Source organism: Leguminivora glycinivorella, chromosome 1 (genome assembly GCF_023078275.1).
Source record: "Leguminivora glycinivorella isolate SPB_JAAS2020 chromosome 1, LegGlyc_1.1, whole genome shotgun sequence".
Lineage (NCBI taxonomy): Eukaryota > Metazoa > Arthropoda > Insecta > Lepidoptera > Tortricidae > Leguminivora > Leguminivora glycinivorella.
Genome location: NC_062971.1, coordinates 6362585 through 6381685, shown reverse-complemented (window position 1 = coordinate 6381685; position 19101 = coordinate 6362585). Strand labels below are relative to the sequence as shown.

At 36.3% G+C, this 19101-nt stretch overlaps 1 protein-coding gene across 5 annotated transcripts in view; it reads right to left on the bottom strand.

The window, feature by feature from the left end:
* LOC125226211 (atrial natriuretic peptide receptor 1-like) overlaps window positions 1–19101 on the bottom strand; it is a 499228-nt gene that overhangs the window by 12522 nt on the left and 467605 nt on the right. For all 5 annotated transcript variants that reach the window (XR_007177060.1, XM_048130138.1, XM_048130148.1 and 2 more), the window contains 5 exons: window positions 18712–18870; window positions 16178–16343; window positions 14249–14398; window positions 13550–13742; window positions 1355–1529 (listed from right to left, as the gene is read on the bottom strand). Coding sequence is in view for 4 of the 5 variants with exons in the window: in XM_048130138.1 (XP_047986095.1) it covers window positions 1355–1529; window positions 13550–13742; window positions 14249–14398; window positions 16178–16343; window positions 18712–18870 (843 nt within the window). In the remaining variant the exon portion in view is untranslated. The remainder of the gene's footprint in view (window positions 1–1354; window positions 1530–13549; window positions 13743–14248; window positions 14399–16177; window positions 16344–18711; window positions 18871–19101) is intronic.

Here is a 19101-nt window from a genome sequence, read left to right as displayed (position 1 = left end):
ATTTTGCCATCGACTTTCATTGAAATTTTTGTTAGTTTCATACAGGTTGAGTGTGTAATGTTAATCCTTTCTTTTGTTTCAATCGGTCATAGTTCTATATCCAATGAAGGTATGGTAAAATAGTGAACGACACTGAAGCAAAGTTTCCAAGAAGATATAAAAAGTAAATAGGTTTTTCACCTCACTAGCTCGGAAAGGACTTTTTTATTCTTTAAAAACAGATAGCAAAATCGCATTTTATCCACAAGAGTGCAAAGAATATTTGAAATCCGAACGTGTCATTAGTTACTTTTTTAAATGTAATTTCTTGTAAAGGCATGTCCCAGACAGGACAATTTTCTCCCTGTGCTTAAATTGTCTTAACAAATCATGTGATGCGAACGTAAAAATAATTTCATATCGAATTGTATCTGGCTAAAAACATAAAATTCAAACAATTTTATAACATGATTTTACCATAAAACACTTGAAATCGTACAAGAAATTGTATTTTTGACTCTTCCATTGTACTTATTCAGAACGCACCTTAAGTAACATAATTATTGCAATCTCAAAACGCGTGAAACGGAACGCACCCAAATAGATTTTTCTTCTTGATTCTTAATTTGAAACTTTTGTAGTGTCGGTCGGTGCTTCGTGGAAATTGTAATAAACGCAAATTGACTTATTTCCAGTTGTTTTTATTGCGTGTTTCCTCGCTTTAGTGAGGTGAAAAGTTATGTGTTACACACGGGATGCAAAGTTATTTTACCTCGTGTGTATTGCAACACTCTCTGCGCTCAGGATTCTATTTTTGAACTACTCGCTTCGCTCAGGATTATATTTTCGAACCATAGAATCCGTTCGCTAGCTCGTAGTTCAACCCTAGAATCCATTCGCTAGTTCGTGTTGCAATTCCACACTCTGTTAAAATACAACTTTGCTCCCTTGTATAACAAATAACTATTTTCAGTTGCTCCATAAAATACTTGGATTACAATCCTATCCTAAGCTTCAACTTGTGGGATCTGGGTCTGATTGGAACTGGCAAATGGCATTGACCTAAGAGGTCAGAGTCAAGAAAGTCATCTCGCATGGTAACTCCTTACTCTCCTTAGGCAATCCACTAAAGCCAATTCTCCATGATGAGATTAAACCTGAATATCAGCTGTCACGTTGTTGTTGAATTCTATTCACTTACCAGAACGCAATCCTATCTTCAGCTAAAACTGGTCATGCGGTCTGAGACTGATGCGGAACCGGCGCACAGCGCCAAGGCCAGAGCCATGCGAGCAATTTCGCATGCTACTTAATCTTCATGACGAGGCAGAAACAAAAGAGGATTATTGTAAAGTTGTTTTCATCGAATACTTACCAGAATGCAGTCCTATCCTCAGCTTCAACTGGTCATGCGGTCTGTGTCTGATGCGGAACCGACGCACGGCATTGAGCAAGGCCAGAGCCATACGGGCCACCTCGCAGGCATGCCGCGTCCCGTTGCGCTCGGGCAGACCGGACACCACCATGTAAGCGTCACCTATGGTCTCCACCTGTTGAAGAATGTTTTTGTTTAGATATGTCGTATACTGGGGCGAAGTGGAGAAGACTGAGTAGAAAAGTGGACCCTGGCGCTAGGCCGGGAAAACGATAGATTGAAGAAGAAGATGGCGTATGGGTACATATATAGGGCTTTCAATTTTGGTTAGGTTTGTCACTTAAAGCGATATTCACTACCTATCATTAGGTAGGTATACATGTTTCGTTGTACGCAAAATGTGTTCGGAAAGAGAAGAGTCATGGATGGTTTTTCCGCGCAGACTTACCTAAGGTACTTCAATCGACTTTAAAAATGGTCAGTGATTTTTAGAGACACAGTCATAATAAAAGATAGTCAACAGTGTGTTTTCAGTTTTGCTTCAAACCTAATGTCTGTTCAGAAAATCATTTACAACGTAGATAAAACTCACTTTAAACGTTACCTTTTTATGAACTTATAGGGTTTTAAAAACGGTAAGTATGTTTTAATAAAGGTATTTTAGGTAAAAGGTACTTGAGAAAGCATTCTATAAAAGAGATTACAATATAATAAGCACCTAACAACCAGTAGCAACTCGTATCTGTGTTTATGTATATGCATATACAGTGAAACCTGGTTAAGTGGAACCTGGATAAGTGAGAAACCTCTTTAGTTGGGACCCAAGGTGTGGTCCCGATACTTTCGCACCGATTTACCTCTATTAGTGACGCAAAACAGACCTCTATAAGTGAGATTAGCCTTTACGATTTTATAGTCACATTTCCCTCTATTAGTGAGACAGAGTGTGTATTTTACCTCTGTTACTGAGACTATATTTTAAATGTATATGAACTTAATTGTTTGTTAAGAATTTTATAAAAATTTACCTCTGTATCTGCGACACAGTCAATCTATGACCTCTGTAACTTGGACTTCATTGAAAATCTACTTCCATATTTTTAATAATTCTTAGCCTATCTTTAAATTACGCGATTGATCTTTTTTGTGTTCAGATGAGTTTAAGGGTTTTCTTGGTTATTTACAGTAATTAATACTAAAATCTCGATAATTTACATTAAAAAAAAATACTTTCATAATATACCTATAAAAGTTTTAAGACACAATGACGTTAGAGTCTTATATTTTATTTAAATACAAGGCTTATTTACCTTTTCTTTTAAGTAGTATGCAACTAATAATAACTATCTGCAAAACACCTTATTTATCACCTCTATAACTGGCATACCCTCTATTCTGGCCTCTATTAGTGATACCCTCTGTAAATGAGACAAACATTTTATTATGCCTGTCTAACTGAGATCCTGAATAGGTGGAATACCTCTTTAAGTGAGATAAATTTTGTCGTCCCTTGAAGTCTCACTTATCCAGGTTTCACTGTATACACGAGTTGGTATACACCAACAAAGACATCCTAATAATCTCGACATGATAACATCACAAGGCGGAAGATAATGGCATACGAGTACAACAAAGTTTAACAAATATGTAACCACAGATAAGGAAAAAAACAGCGAAAAGCCGCGGATGAAGCTATTATGTTTTATTTCAATACCGCCTGGATAATATACCATCCGGCGAGTGAATGTGAATTTACAGACGTAAGCTTCTGGTTACGCTGAGCTTAGTGGGTAACGAAATCATGGTTGAAAATAGAGGTAAAATCATTTTGCTTTTATTGTAACTAAATGTTGGTATCAAAATATAATAGGCTACTAGACTCGTATCGAATTTAGCACATCAAGTTATTGTTTTCTGTAGTATTTGACTTAAGAAATCAATATTTATAGCTTGCGGGCATTAAAAGTGCGGAATGACTGCGTATTTTTAATTAAAGATGTGTGTATGTTTTTTTTTAATTATGGACTCCGAAAACGGTGTTGGCCAATGGAGTGACGTCACATAATTCAGATCAACTATGGAAATTAGAGGTAGTAATCTGATCTCCATAGAAGCAACCTCTATTGTATTAAAATTCATAGTTCTTGACGGGTGTGACAATGTGAAATATTTTTTCTATATATACTGACGTCATGTCATAGATATTCTATAGATTAATATGGCTGATGTTGTTTTTGCTTGATCACGTAAAAGTAAACTATAAATATTTTTTTGCGGGTTTTTAAGTCGTAATAAAATATGGTACTATTAATTAGACAGTAATTAATAATATAATACTTTGAAAAAGGTTCAAGTAGCCTATTATAATAGGTTGTTTCAGCCGTGACATTAAAGAGGCGGCTTCTTATGAGTTTTTAATTGACAATGCGCTTTTTACGGCCCGTGAATTCTATGGTAAATTTAATTTAGAATTATGAATGTGTTTTTTTTTTGACATTTTATTTATGATTAATTTTGACTTATTTTAATTCCTTATTTACTGTATTTTTTTTGACATTTGTTGTTTTTGACATTAAACTTTTTGAATTGAATCGAATTTAAAAGCCTCTGGGCCTCTCTGGTGGCATCAACTGGCAGACCTTTCTACGTAACTTAAAAAAAAAACTACACATAACTTTTTGTGGGAAACACTTTGTGAAAACAAGGGTGCACAATGCACTTGTATACTTAGTTTCTTTTAACAGTAAATTTTTTACAACCGAAAACACTTTTACCAAGTATGTATTTATCTATTTAAGTATGCATATCGTCGCTTAGCACCCATAGTACAAGCTTTGCTTAGTTTGGGGCTTGGGGCTAAGTTGATCTGTGTAAGGTGTCCCCCAATATTTATTTATTTATTTATTTAACTGGTAAAAAGTCTTTTGTTAATTACCTATCTAATTTGCGTCTCTCATGCACCGGGTGCGTGATAGTCCCAACAGCCTGCTTCAGCTCATCTCTGGATATCCTGCCGGTACATTCTGGAGACACTGGAATTCCTTGCATATGGGTTCTAGAGGCGTGGTGTATAATTTAATGTAAATATCGGAATATATTGAATAATTTTAATTTTTATGTTTTTTGATTTTTATTTAATGTTTTGAATTTAATTTTTATTTTATTTTTAATATTTTTAATTTTTATTTTTATTGACGATTTTTAATGTTTAAATTCTGTTGCTTTTATTGTATTTAATTGTATTCTTTTACTATGGGTTTTACCTGAAATAAAATTTTTGAATTGAATTGAATTGAAACAATTTTTTTTTTCTATTGCCAAGATCTATAATTATGTTGATGTCTATGTTCTATATTAAATTGGTAATACGAGTAATAATAAACCTTAATATATAAGTATAATAGAATACAACAGTTAGGGTTGGTTATGAAGATAAGTATTTGACTGATTTTCTATCTCGTTCTTCGGTAACTTAATAAATATGTACAGTTTGCTGTTACATGCCGTTTACATAACAATTTTATTACGAACCAGTTATTACAAAAAGTTGTATCTGTAAGCTGTGTCCAGACTTGAACCCCACTTGGAAGTTGTAAACTTTTAATTAAAGAGAAAACAAGTTACTTTAATCATCTCGAGGTTCGAAAACTTTAGATTCTAACTGTCGCATGGCGCCTTAATAGGATTCGAAGCTTATAGTAATGTACTTTGAAGTTAAACCTTTTAATTTAAGACTCTTAATTATTAAGATCTTAGAGTCCGATCCTGGATTCGAACCGTCGTCTTCTGTTTTAGCCACGGATGCCTAAACCACGCAGCCTAGCAAGGATCTAAATTTTCGGGTATATAACACATTACAGACATACTTATATAATTATCATCCTGAATCCCATAAAGGGGTAGGCAGAGCACACGAACTAGTAACTATCAGTGTCACTCTTGGCAAAAAGGGGTTGAAAGAAATCCAAATTGTGACATTGCAGTGACAGACTGCCAGCCTTTCGCCTACGCGACAATTTAACCCATATCCCACAGTCGACTTCTACGACACCCACTGGAAGAAAGGGGTGGTGAAATTCTTAACCCGTCACCACACGGGGCCCTGCCATCTCTGTAGGCCTAGCACATGATGGCCGCGGGAGTATGTCGCCGCGAGATAGACTACCCGTCCTTATGTCATTAATACAGTTAGAAGAAGACGTGGCATCTATCTCGCGGCGACATACTCCCGCGGCCATCATGTGCTAGGCCTACTGGAGTAGAATAGATGGTCCGACCCCCTAACGGAGAACGCTGGTTCGAATCCAGCTTTGGACACTTGGAGGCCTTGGTATTTTTTTCTTGTATACTTAGAAATGAATAGGTATGACATTTCAGTTTTTAGTTAAATAGTAGTGTGACTACAAAAACAAAATATTTGTTCTAAGAAAAAAAAAATACCTCTACTTTTCTTATTTTTGCTAATGCGAGTGCATTCGGTTGGTCGGATAATATGGTTAAATACCAAGCGTTGCAAAAATTACGTAATTCTGCTAAAACGTGGTTAGATTCTCTTCAGAAAAACGAAACTCGGTGGACGTCATGGAAATGGCGTCAATGGCGTAAAACGTTGTCGGACACTTTCCAAACGAAACGGTGTATGTTCAATTTGCTCAAACAGTTAGTCGACACAAAGCCCTTGCCTAATCAGTCTCTTTACGAGTTTTTCTTTCAAAAAAAGGGTAAAATTGATAGATTGCTGCTAAGATTTAGTGAAAGGGATATCAATTCAATTATTGTTGGTTCAATTGGCGATAGCAATATAAGTACGGCAGTTGAGGCAGGTAACTTTAGATACTGTGAAGATTTAGCTGCATTTTTGCATGGTAGGACGTACACTGCGACTGATAAGCCCCCTATTCAAAAGACTCATTCGTATACTAAGCCAGCGTATGGAAACAATGGTTCAACAAGCCATAATAATGATGATAGGTCGGACTCTGCTGTCAAAACTGAGACACCTTCTAGCAGTCGAAATCAGTTAAATAACCAGGGTTGTTATCGATGTGGCGAAATGGGACATAAAAGAAATACGTGTACGGTGAAAGATACTATCCGTTGTACTTTATGTAGTAAAATTGGTCATATAGAAGCTGCGTGCAAATCTAAATTAAAGCCTAAACCTGAGAAAGAAGTTGAAGTTTAAATATAATCTATTGAAGTCTCACGCAAGATGAAAGTTTTATAAAAGGTAAATTTAAATGATACAGAGTGTGATGCGTTTTTTTTAATTGGTTTTCTTTTTATATTATATTGTGGTACGTTTTCACTGTTAGTAGCAGACCTAATACATCGTTATAAATTACAACCATTCAAAATAAAACCTATTAGTTTAAGGGTTTAGACATGACGATCTTTTCGTAGTTACCGAAGCAGTTGCGGCTAACAACGTACAACCATATGTTGTTGACCATGTTAAATGGGTCTAATTTTCTAATATGTAGAACGAAATTTCAAGAAGCACAAAAGCATCATCACACGTTTGATCCGGCACAAGTCTTAAGCATAAAAAAAAAACGTAGTCATTAATTTGAGTGCAGATTTATCTAGCGAGCATGAAGCTAATAGTAAACAATATTTTCTCAAAGTACCCTCAGTGTAAATCGCAAGATTTGACTAGTCTAAGTAAAACATCTTGTGTGTAATTATCAATAAAACTGACGTAAAACAAGCCGATCTAAAAGAAAAGTTTACTGATTAATACAATGCAGTGCTTGAAATTTTGACCCTAAATTGCAGATTAATTTCTATACAGACGCTATTCAGTACCTATTTTGATGATTTTGACTGAAAATGGGGAACGGCTAGTTCATTTTTATTATATAGCCTACAAACGACAAAAGATGAAAAGACATTTCACTCCGTTAAATTATTAGAATTATTTAGCAATCGTAACCGGACAATAACGATTCTGTCATTATTTAACGGTTATTCAATTTAAAATCACTACAGACTGTTTGCGTTAAATAAAGTTAAACATGTATACGTTAATTAAACAAAAATAGTGCCACGTATAAGTAAATCGGTTGGTTCGACGTAACGCCATAGGGTGAGCTATCAATGGATAGTAACGAAACTTATTCCGTACCTAAGACTGGTTATTGTCAGTTACTGTACAAGACTCTCTATTTGTATTGTTGTCAGGGGAGGCCGAGTCTAATAAACGGACATTTAATGAATATAAAGTGTTAGGTAATAAAGGTTTTTCCATCGGACGCTTTTAATACTCAAAACATAACAATAAACATATATTTATTTATTTCATTGACCGTATAAAATAGGTACAAAGTAAACTAAAGTAATAAGAAATACGAGTAAAGTAAATTACTCTCCACATGGATGACCTCCATGGCTCTTTCGTAAAAACAACACAACAAAACATTATTTGCTAGACTTCGTGGATTCTTTCATTTTGTATTCATCTCTGTAGTTAAAAACATTAAAATTACATTTGTAATTTGCGAGCTAACGAAGATTTATAAGACTTTTGGTAACCCAGAACGACTGATTGTGACGCGGGTAGCGCATTTACTTCAAAGTCATTTAGAGTATTGCAACGCTAGGCATATAAGAAGTCATATTATCGCGACAGCCGTACCTCGCTCGAACGGCCGAGACAGAGTATATTAATGGGATATGCATATACCTAGTATCCAGCAAAGCAGGTGATAGCACTGTCAACAAAACAGCCGCAGTACCCAATGAGGTGTTTTTCGGATACAGGATTCGAGTGATGTAATTGTTGACGACAATTTATAAAATCCTATCGATGTCACAGCATTAAGGAATGACGGAAAAGGTATGATGGAACGGCTTGCGTAGAAAATATGTAGCCAAGGATTCATATAGAGGAGTAACCGGATGTTGTCGATGAAAGGTATTTATTTATGATATATGAAACTTAATTATGCGATTAATTTATGTCGTAGTGAAAGACTGTTTCAGTAAAACATATTATATTCAATTACATTGCATAATACATTTGCAAAATTTATTATAAAAGACCTAATGCTAAAGCTTTGAACATTCCATGAGCTATGAATTGTGAGATAATATGCAGTAGAAATCTGTGATGAACACTATTGCATATTGTATTTGGTGATACACGACTAGGGTAATTGTGACATTACCTAGTTTAAACCAAGATACATTCAAACATTTCATATGCTATGGAATAATGGAACTGAATGCTATTATATTATTCTTATCGTTGACATACGTTATACCTATGTGTATTTATGTTCACAGCTTCCGCATCAGGTCCTAACGAGTTCCAGGAGTAACTCGTGACGCAGGACGGCCGGATGTTGTCGCCCTGGCAATCCTGGCATTGATGGCGCCACCACGACGACGATACTGGCAACACTTCGCGTGACGTACATCCGCAACTGTCAAACCCGACGTTATAAAAAGGCAAGCACGAGGCAGTAACGGGGACTTGCCGTCTAGCAGCCACGAACTACGGAGCTACGAACCTGTTCAGTGTACTATATTGGTGATTTAAGTATAACGTATCTAATCTGTTGTCATATCATTCACGGGTGTATTAAGTATAATGTGGTCCGCTCATTATACTTAATACAATCAGTCTATATCTTGTATTGATGTTTTGGATTAATAAATAAATGTATAAATGTTGTCTTGGTGTTTATTTCAATTGGGGTTTTTTCAAAATTTTAATTTTGTGGTTAAGTTATTTCTGTTGCTTTTAATTTCGACGGTGACATTTTAACTATAAATAACCAGCAACCAAGTGTAAACTATATTCCATTTATTTGTGTGGCTCCATATCCCTTTACGACCGAGAAAATTATTTTCTAAAATCTCATAAAAAATGCATGTGAACAGTTTTCAATGGTCGTCAAATACTCGTAAAAAATAATATAAATTTTTTTATTGCCTTTAATCAATAAAAAAATCGCATGCAGGAAAGTGACGTTCAGGACCTATATGTAAATGCACAAAAGTGCAAATTCGGAAGGACACCTAAAAAGTGACTAAATATCTTATTTTAGATAATAAAACTTTTTTTTATAATCATCTATTATTCGTTTTTACATAATACAACGATTAAAAAACTATAAAAACAACAATTGACGAAAAAAATCTCATTCAAACTATCACTTACTTCGTATGTAAATCTTTCAAACATTTATTTTTGCGTGTAATGCAAAGGTACACGTTGTTGCAACGTTGATGCAACGTGTATTAGTTCGACTGGATCAGGATTCGAATGGGGAATGCAGGTTTTGGGGGATTTCATATCGTCAAATTTAGGCAAATGATTAATAACTATCAAATATGATAGATGCAAGGGGCTGGCGAGCTCTGACTCTTTCTGGGCCTCACAGGTGTTTTACCATGTGAAACGTCATTCGAACATGCTTCTCTATTCATTACGCCGTTTTCTTGGTGCTTTAATGAGCATTGCAAAGATTTCCAAGCGGAAATCTAGTATAAGTACTTTGCGTCTAGGGAGGCCCATGGCGTCGCAAACAATCTTGTACGTATGCCCTCCATGCATTCACCAAAGCTAAATCATTATCATTGCGTCTCAGAAACAATTGACAGATCGTGTATTTTTAAATCAGTTAAAGTATTTGAAGACGAAGGTTCAAAAAACAGCTGGTCAACCTCCAAACTTTCGTTGTCACGCCATTCAAAAAGGTAATAAGTTGATTCTTCAAGGCCCTCGTCAAAATTTTCAGTATCTGATATTTCACCATTGCACAAAATTTCAAGGATTTGTTCATCACTTAATGGACGCCCTATAGAATATAAATATTGAATTACAAACCGAAATTTGTAATAAACCGCGAAAATATTTGATTATTTGTTCGAAATTCATTTTACGCCCAAAGGCCGAATACACATAAACGTGCAGATATTTATGGCAAACGGATTACGGGCTACGACCGAACCTACAAATTCGTGCACTTCTTTTTTACGATCTTATTAATAACACGAAATCACTTAATTTTAGTCTTAATTCATAATTAATAAAACCACTAGCTCTTTAACAGTAAAAACCATGCATTAAATAAAAGGTTTGTCACCAAAAATATACGAAATTATGAACTTACGTGGGTCACTACTCTCACCAAAATACCGCGCCATCTTCAAAAATGTGCTGCGACCGACTGACCCGGCCAACGTAAGGTATTTACTATTATTACGTGTTGCTAGTGTCTGCAGATTCGATCGGTATAGGTTTGAGCCCGAAAATACAATTTACTTTCTGTCCAGATTTTTTTAAATAATTTGCAGGATTATATCAAACCGGTCGGAAAGGGATATCCTACAGTTGTTGGGAACGTCACGCGCCCGACATCGCCTCTAAGGAGTACAAGTTGATGGCTTTAGTAAGGAATCACCTAAAGCTTGTCCTTATTTTCCTCTTTTACGATATAAACCATTACCGTATTTCGGAGGGAACTGCTTCACAAGGACAAGTCGACGTTGAGCGTTGACATAAAAGGACGTCGAGTTGTGTAAACCTTAGCATTACTCGTAGAAGTATACAATAGGAACCGTTTTTTGACAAATAAGTAGCTATTTTAATATGAACTCATGAGGTACGAGTAAAAGAGTAAATGTCACAATACTCCACAATACGGCAGAAGCAGTTTTACAAATCATTGAGTTAGTACAAAGAGTTGAGTAGGTAGCAATTGACAACATTTCATATTTTTTAGTACTACTTTTTATTGTTTGGTTTGAAAGAACTCAATACTAAAAGATACACGTATTTTTTTATTTTTACAAAAACTGCTATTTTAATGAGAAATTCCCTTTTTATTACTGCTTCGAGCAGAAAGAGCGTAAGTTACAAACGTCAAGACACAGCTTCGTGACGTCACATGTGTTGTTTCATACACCTAAGAAAACGACAAAATCATTCCTAAAAAAAAAGTTTTAACAGTCAGCTTAAACAGTCCGGTATGTCGGACTGTCAAGTGTCACTGTCAACCACTAGTGAATGACTACGAATCATAGACTAAGCCATGTTTTTTTTAATATCTTTGCTACGAACTGTGATAATAAACTCAAGTGACATCCCAACTGGAAGATTTTTTTGATATAGTGGCAGCTCTAAATCAGCTATTTGACGTCACTTCCCCTTTAAACTATTTTTAAGATTTTTTATACTAAAATTTAGGGACATTGAAAATTTTGAAACGTTGTCAATTTTGTGCCGAACCATAGAGGAATAAGTAAGGACAGTTGTAACTCCATACATCAGTGAATGCAAGTTATTTGTAGTGACATCTAGCATCAACCATGCGTCAACTAGCGTAAATTATCAGTACTGCTATTTGTCAATAGATGTCGCGATGAACAAAAAGTCTAATGCTCAACAATTTTTAGCTAATATTACAATAGTATTACTTAATCAGTACTGTCTTATCAATTCCTTCTGCTTGTAATGTAAGTTGTAAACTGTTTTAATATTAAATTTTTGGCAGACGCGACACTATTGACACCTAGTGTCAAGTAATGGTACTGATAATTTACGCTATTTGACGCGTGGTTGATGCTAGGTTTCACTACAAATAACTTGCATTTACTGATGTATAGAGTTACAACTATAGCCTGTCAACCAAATTTTGGCAGTAGCAATGTACATCGAACTAAAGTATGGTATCCCTATAAAACGAACAAAAACCAGCAATGTACGTCGAACAGCCACAGATATTTTTTTTCAATGGGCTCGTTGGGCCTGCAGCATTGGAATGCCTCCCTAATAAAAAAAGCATATGAAACGCGTATACTCATCCTTTACTTCCTTACGAATTAGATAATGTATTAAAAAGGGACGGATATATTATGCTAGTTATTTCTCTTTTTCGTAGGGTGGAGGTTTCCACAGATAAGATATAAATGACACGCGAATTTCCACCGATTTTCAAAACTAGTGTTGCTAGCCCGCGATTTTTCAAATTTGCCGCATTTTTCTAGTGACAAGATTTGGTTGACGGTCTATATTTCGATACTTATTCCTCTATGACCGAAGGGAGCCGAAAATGACAATGAACTAGTTTTGCTACTGCTAGTGTTTTATTACTTAGATATTATGTCAAAACTTACCTAACCTATCAAAACAAATCGCACTTTTAGAACAAAACCGACGCGCTTCAATAGAGATTTGTTTCAGCGAAAGATCGGTGGCGCTTTAGGCACCGGCCACATCAGAGCGTCGCGTGTCTCGGGGCGCGCAACGGACGTCGGCGCCACGCCACCTGAGTGTAATTCAAAAAGCGTCTCCTCAGTACATTTTGTATACGAAGGACGTAAGGCGCGCCGCCAAGCGGCGCGCCGCCACGCCACCTGGGGCGCGTCTTACGTCCTTCCTATACAAAATGTACTGAGGAGACGTTTTTTGAATTACACTGAGGCGGCGTGGCGCGGACGTCCGTTGCGCGCCCCGAGACACGCGACGCTCTGGTGTGGCCGGTCACTAAAGATGCGAAATGTATTATCTGTGGTAGTGCACGCAAAAGGGCTTCAAGTTTTTCCGACTCTAATAATTGCTTTTAGCAACGGTGAGCCGAACGGAGACGACAATTTCCGAAATAAACATTCTCTCACATATAATCTACTTTTTAAACTCGTACCTTATAAATAATAAACATCATAATTCTCGACAATACTGTCGAAGCAGGTGTACAGGTCGTTGAGCAAGTCGACCACCTCCATCGGCGTGGAGGAGGCGGAGAGCGCGGTGAACCCCACGATATCCGAGAAGTAGATGGTGACCTGCTCGAATGTCTCCGCGACCACCGACTGCCCGTTTATCAGTTGAGAGGCTACTAACCTTCTCACTATCCTACTTTTTGGTGGCAAATGCCGGGATAACGCAAGGAGGAGGAGGACAGAGAACAAACTTCCTAGAAAACCGAAGTTTGACAGCGATCCAGGACCGAATTCTGTTGTACCTTTCTACATAAACTTAACCAATCAAAACAAATCGCACTTCTAGAACAAAACTGACCCGCTTCAATAGAGATTTGTTTCAGCGAAAGATCGGTGGCGCTCTAAAGATGCGAAATGTTAACTGTTGTAGTCTAATAATTGCTTTTAGCAACGGTGAACCGAACGGAGACGAAAATTTGCGAAATTAACATTCACCTATAATCTACTTTTTTTAAGACGTACCTTATAAACGTCATAATTCTCGACAATACTGTCGAAGCAGGTGTACAGGTCGTTGAGCAAGTCGACCACCTCCATCGGCGTGGAGGAGGCGGAGAGCGCGGTGAACCCCACGATGTCCGAGAAGTAGATGGTGACCTGCTCGAACGTCTCCGCGACCACCGACTGCCCGTTTATCAGTTGAGAGGCTACTGACCTGAGAATGAAAAAATAAATTGGTATTGAAACACATCCAACTTGTGATCAGAAAAAGATGTGGAACTCAAACTTCAATTTGGATTTACGCGCCTACGTTTTATAAATTCGCTGTTTTGGCATGATGACGTACCTACGTAAATAACTTGGAATAATAGTTATTTGTTTTACAAGAGGGTCAAAGTTGTTGTTAAACCGCACGTGCCAATATTGATACCCGAGCAACCGAAAGATTCCAATATTGAACCGCGAGCATTACGAGTGGTTTAGAATGTGGAATCTTCGGCTTTGCGAGGTTTCAAGGCACGAAGGTTAAACAAACTGCCACCGAGTCAAACACAAAATCTCAATCTCAAATTTAAGATAACTTTTCTGGTCTTAGATAATTAATAAAACTACTAACGATTATCTGAGCTATACGACTTACGAGTAATTTGTTCTACGTATAGGACCAATCACGTATTTATAACAATATATCATTACCTCAGTAACATAACTTATACTTACTTTGGTAACAACTGATATAAAAGTTCTTCGCACTTCTTCTTTTCTTCCAAATAATCTTGCGTTCTTTCACTAACTAATGTTTCTAAATTATTAGCGTACTGCTCCATACGGGATAGCAGGTTATCCAATATATTACTACTTTCTTGGGATCTGTAACAAAATATAATATGTTAACAATATTGCTATAATTCTTGCAAAGAACGACGCTACGGCGAAAATCGAGAAATGTGAAAAGTAATTATATAATAAGGAAAGTGCAAGTCATTGAGTGCAGCACATGCAGTTATACTCTGTCAACCAAGTCTGTCAGTAAATAAGAACAAAGAAAAGTATATGCATCCTTTTCTTTAGGGTGCTAGAGAAAAGGATACCTATAGTTTTCTTAGTTCTTCTTTTCTGACAGACTTGTTTGACAGAATATAGTTTTCTATTTAACTAAATTAAATGCTTGCATTAAAAAATATATGCTAACGGGTCGGAATCACATAATTGCGTGTATACTCAGGATGTGTTTGTCTATCACACATAATCGCGTCATTACATTGTAAGAGGTTTGCTATCGACGATTGCCAATTACGTTCGCATTGATTTTATCATGCCAAATTGCCAATATTGCAATGTGATCCAATTTACGATATATTTATAAAGCCTGGATAGGCAGGCAAGTATGGTCGCGCGATAACTGATAAAACATCTGGCCGTCCCTGTCGCACTATTTCTAAGTGCGATAGGGACAGTCAGATGTTTTATCATTTATCGCGCGACCATACTTGCCTGCGAGGACGCTATCTCATGTATGTGATGTATTATATCATGTATGTATGTATATAGTGACAGTTCAATATTCTATAAAAAAAAACAGTTCACTTGAAACTCTGAATTACGGCGCATAATCATAATTATATTTCTGGGCATGCTTTAATAACAGAAAAATCCGGAAAAAATATACATAGCCGAGTACATTTTATTTATATTCAATTCCAAATAAATCCCAACGGTGTATTCGTTTTTAAAACAACTTTTATATATGAATAGTAACAAAAACTGAGAATAAATATTAATCAAATTAATGACTATTTTGAAATGCTTACTGATAAAAGCGAGGTAGGTAATATAGCCTTTTATTTCACCTATTTGGTATCGGGCTAAAACCCTAGAAACGTCATTTGTGTGTACTTATCAATCATACTTAGCTCCATACAAGCCATAATATGAAGCTAAGTAAGATTTTGATTATCAGAAAATATTAATTTATTAGGTACCATATGAATTTTATGTAAGGTACAGCGTGGCAAATCTCTACTGGGGGGCAATAGGGTACTTGACTGTAGTAAAAATAACCGTGACGTCATTCAATTCGATTTCATATAAATTCCATACTAAAAAGTCGTTCAAATTCGTTTTGACAGTTCTTAAAAAGAAGCTGATTTGATTAGGAGGCAAGTGGCCTATTATAACTAATCCATTTTTTCAACTATTACACTATGATGTTGAGTTCTACATGTATCCACTGAACACGCCTACAATATAATTATAACTCTAATAATTCAAAAACATTGTAAAACATGGAAATAATGGACCAGTTATATTTGGCCCTACCAGTCGAGATTTGCCCCACTGTACCTTAGTTTTTGTGATGTGCACAAACGAACCAAAGAACATGCATGCTATTTTGATTGAAAATTCAACATGATTAAGAATAAAGAGTAAGTAGTAAGACATGACATGACCAAGAAAAACTGTTTGAATATTATAAAAATTGTAAAACAAGCAGCGCACAAATGAAAACAAATATTGACAAAAAAGCAGTATTTGCAGAACCAGCATCAAACGAATGAGAAAACGAAGCGATTCATAAAAGTAGGTACATAAGTAAGATGAAAGCAGACACACACCCATCGGATGAAGTTACATGTACATAAACATTACTTGTTGAGGCGACGGACTGCGCCCTTCAGCTGGGCGAAGGGGGGGCGTTCGTTCGGGTCCTCGGCCCAGCATCGGCGCATGAGGTCGTGTGCATCGTCGATGTCACACGAGCGGTGGTGTGACGTGTTCGGACGAAGGCCTGTCGCTTTCACGGCTTCTATTATGTCTGGAGAGGAATGGTGGCGTTAGAAAATGATACAGCAAGAATTTGGATATAACCAAAGAGAATCGAGTATTAAAGAGAGTTACTGTCAAAGTAAAATGTGGAATCACAGTGCATAGACTGCCATCTCTCGGCACAAGCTTAAAACTTTTGAACCTCAGTTTTGACAATTTGGCCCATATTGTTATTTTGATATGTGTTAAAATGTCAAATATTAATATTAGCGCCATCTAGTCGAGCGTACCCCAAAGGTGTATCGCCATCTAGCTTACCGTACCTTTTTCTGTATGGTTTTGAGGTACGTCTGTCTGTGAGGCTGATATTTTTTTTCATTCCAACCCCTACGTGTGATATATTGTTGGATAGGTATTTAAAAATGAATAAGGGTTTCTTAAGATCGTTTTTAGGGTTCCGTAGTCAACTAGGAACCCTTATAGTTTCGCCATGTCTGTCTGTCCGTCCGTCCGTCCGTCCGTCCGTCCGTCCGTCCGCGGATAATCTCAGTAACCGTTAGCACTAGAAAGCTGAAATTTGGTACCAATATGTATATCAATCACGCCAACAAAGTGCAAAAATAAAAAATGGAAAAAAATGTTTTATTAGGGTACCCCCCCTACATGTAAAGTGGGGGCTGATATTTTTTTTCATTCCAACCCCAACGTGTGATATATTGTTGGATAGGTATTAAAAAATGAATAAGGGTTTACTAAGATCGCTTTTTGATAATATTAATATTTTCGTAAATAATCGCTCCTAAAGGAAAAAAATGTGCGTCCCCCCCCTCTAACTTTTGAACCATATGTTTAAAAAATATGAAAAAAATCACAAAAGTAGAACTTTATAAATACTTTCTAGGAAAATTGTTTTGAACTTGATAGGTTCAGTAGTTTTTGAGAAAAATACAGAAAACTACGGAACCCTACACTGAGCGTGGCCCGACACGCTCTTGGCCGGTTTTTTTCTTAGACTTTATCGGTCTATACGGAGTTATATAAGTCTTGCCCATATTTAGTGATATAAGTCGACTATGGCTTTTGTGGTACGTGTTTTTCTTAGACTTTACACGTCGCCCGTGTGGTGACGGGTTAAGAATTTCACCACCCCCTTTCTTCCCGTGGGTGTCGTAGAAGGCGACTGTGGGATATGGGTTAAAGTGTGGTGTAGGCGAGAGGCTGGCAACCTGTCACTGCAATGTCACACTTTCGTTTTCTATCGACCCCTTATTTGCCAAGAGTGGCACTGAAACTTGAGTAGTTTCATGTGCTCTGCCTACCCCTTCATGGGATACAGGCGTGATTGTATGTTGTTGTATGTTGTTTACACGTCTATACGGAGTTACATATGTCTTTGGATATAAAAACCCAAGTGGTCTGTTTCATCAGTGACATAGATACTTAAGACTGACAAATTGCGTGCCAATCTCTGTCGGTAAAGAGGTCTGATACTGGTCATCGAGCTTTTTATACCTATACTTACGACAATAAACATTATTTGTTTGGTGTGCCTCTGTTTGATAACACCTACATAATCGATGAATCGATGAAATCAGGCTTAATTTTGCGGTCATCGTTGATAATCAAAATCTAGAAATTACTTTCAAGCAGTGCAACAGTGCTAAGTGGATTAACTAAGTATGTTTTTGATTTTGTTTAACATCTACTTAACAAAAAAAAATAAGGCCGAATTAAGTGTTAGAATGTACGTGATATACTTTTTAAATATGTGAGTGATGGACACAAATAGTAATTTCCATGTAAAAAGTTAGGAACCATTTTTTTAATCTTTCTGGAAGTAAAATGTCTAACAGCTGAAAATGATTTCATAAACAACCAATGGTGATGAGTTGATAAAATAGAATTCATGACCCGACAACAAATTTATTAACTTTGAAGTGAACTCGTTTGTGACATTATGACTTTTAGATATTTCAATTTACCCTTAGGTACAATATTTTACGAGTATTTCATCAATAAAAATTTTAATGATGTCTAATAAGAAACTCTTTCAATAATAAGAGCAAATTAAATTCTATTGAATAATTACTTATACCATAATATCAATAATATATACAATTAAAGATTTCTGGAAACAATATTTAATTGATTTTGATTTTATTCTGCCAGATATATTTGCATTTGTAGAATGGTATAGGACTTTATTAGAGATATTATTTGAAATAGTGGCTACCTACTGACAATCATTAAATAACCTATAGCAAGCAAGCACCCAACCATCTTATTCATGACTCTAGAAAGTCCAATATACGTTTCAAAAAATGAATTTTAGGCATGAGTCTTAAATGTTATCAGTGTTATCAGATACGAACAAGTAAGTAAATAAAATAATAGTACTTATTGCAACATGAATTCACCTTTTGGACCCATTTCTATGCCGGGTCCTAGCCAAAACGCGCCCTGCCGGTTCACGATTTCGTGCATGATAATTCCGAAAGAGTATATGTCCCCTTTCTGCGTGCCTTCTGGTGGTGGGTCCTCCATTCGTAGCAGTTCAGGAGCCGTCCATAGCATCCCTGTGAATAAAATAATTGTTACTGAAGTATAAAGTTTGATACGCTGGGTATTACTTGAAAAAATAAAACTTGAGCCTCTTCTATCACGTGAAATTTCTTCTACCACAATATGAGCCAATAAACCTTTATAGATTGATAAAAATATTTTAGAATAAAGAACTGACTATAAATTCGTCAACAAAAACGTTAATTTTGAGATTGAAATATCCAATCTATATCTAATATTTATTT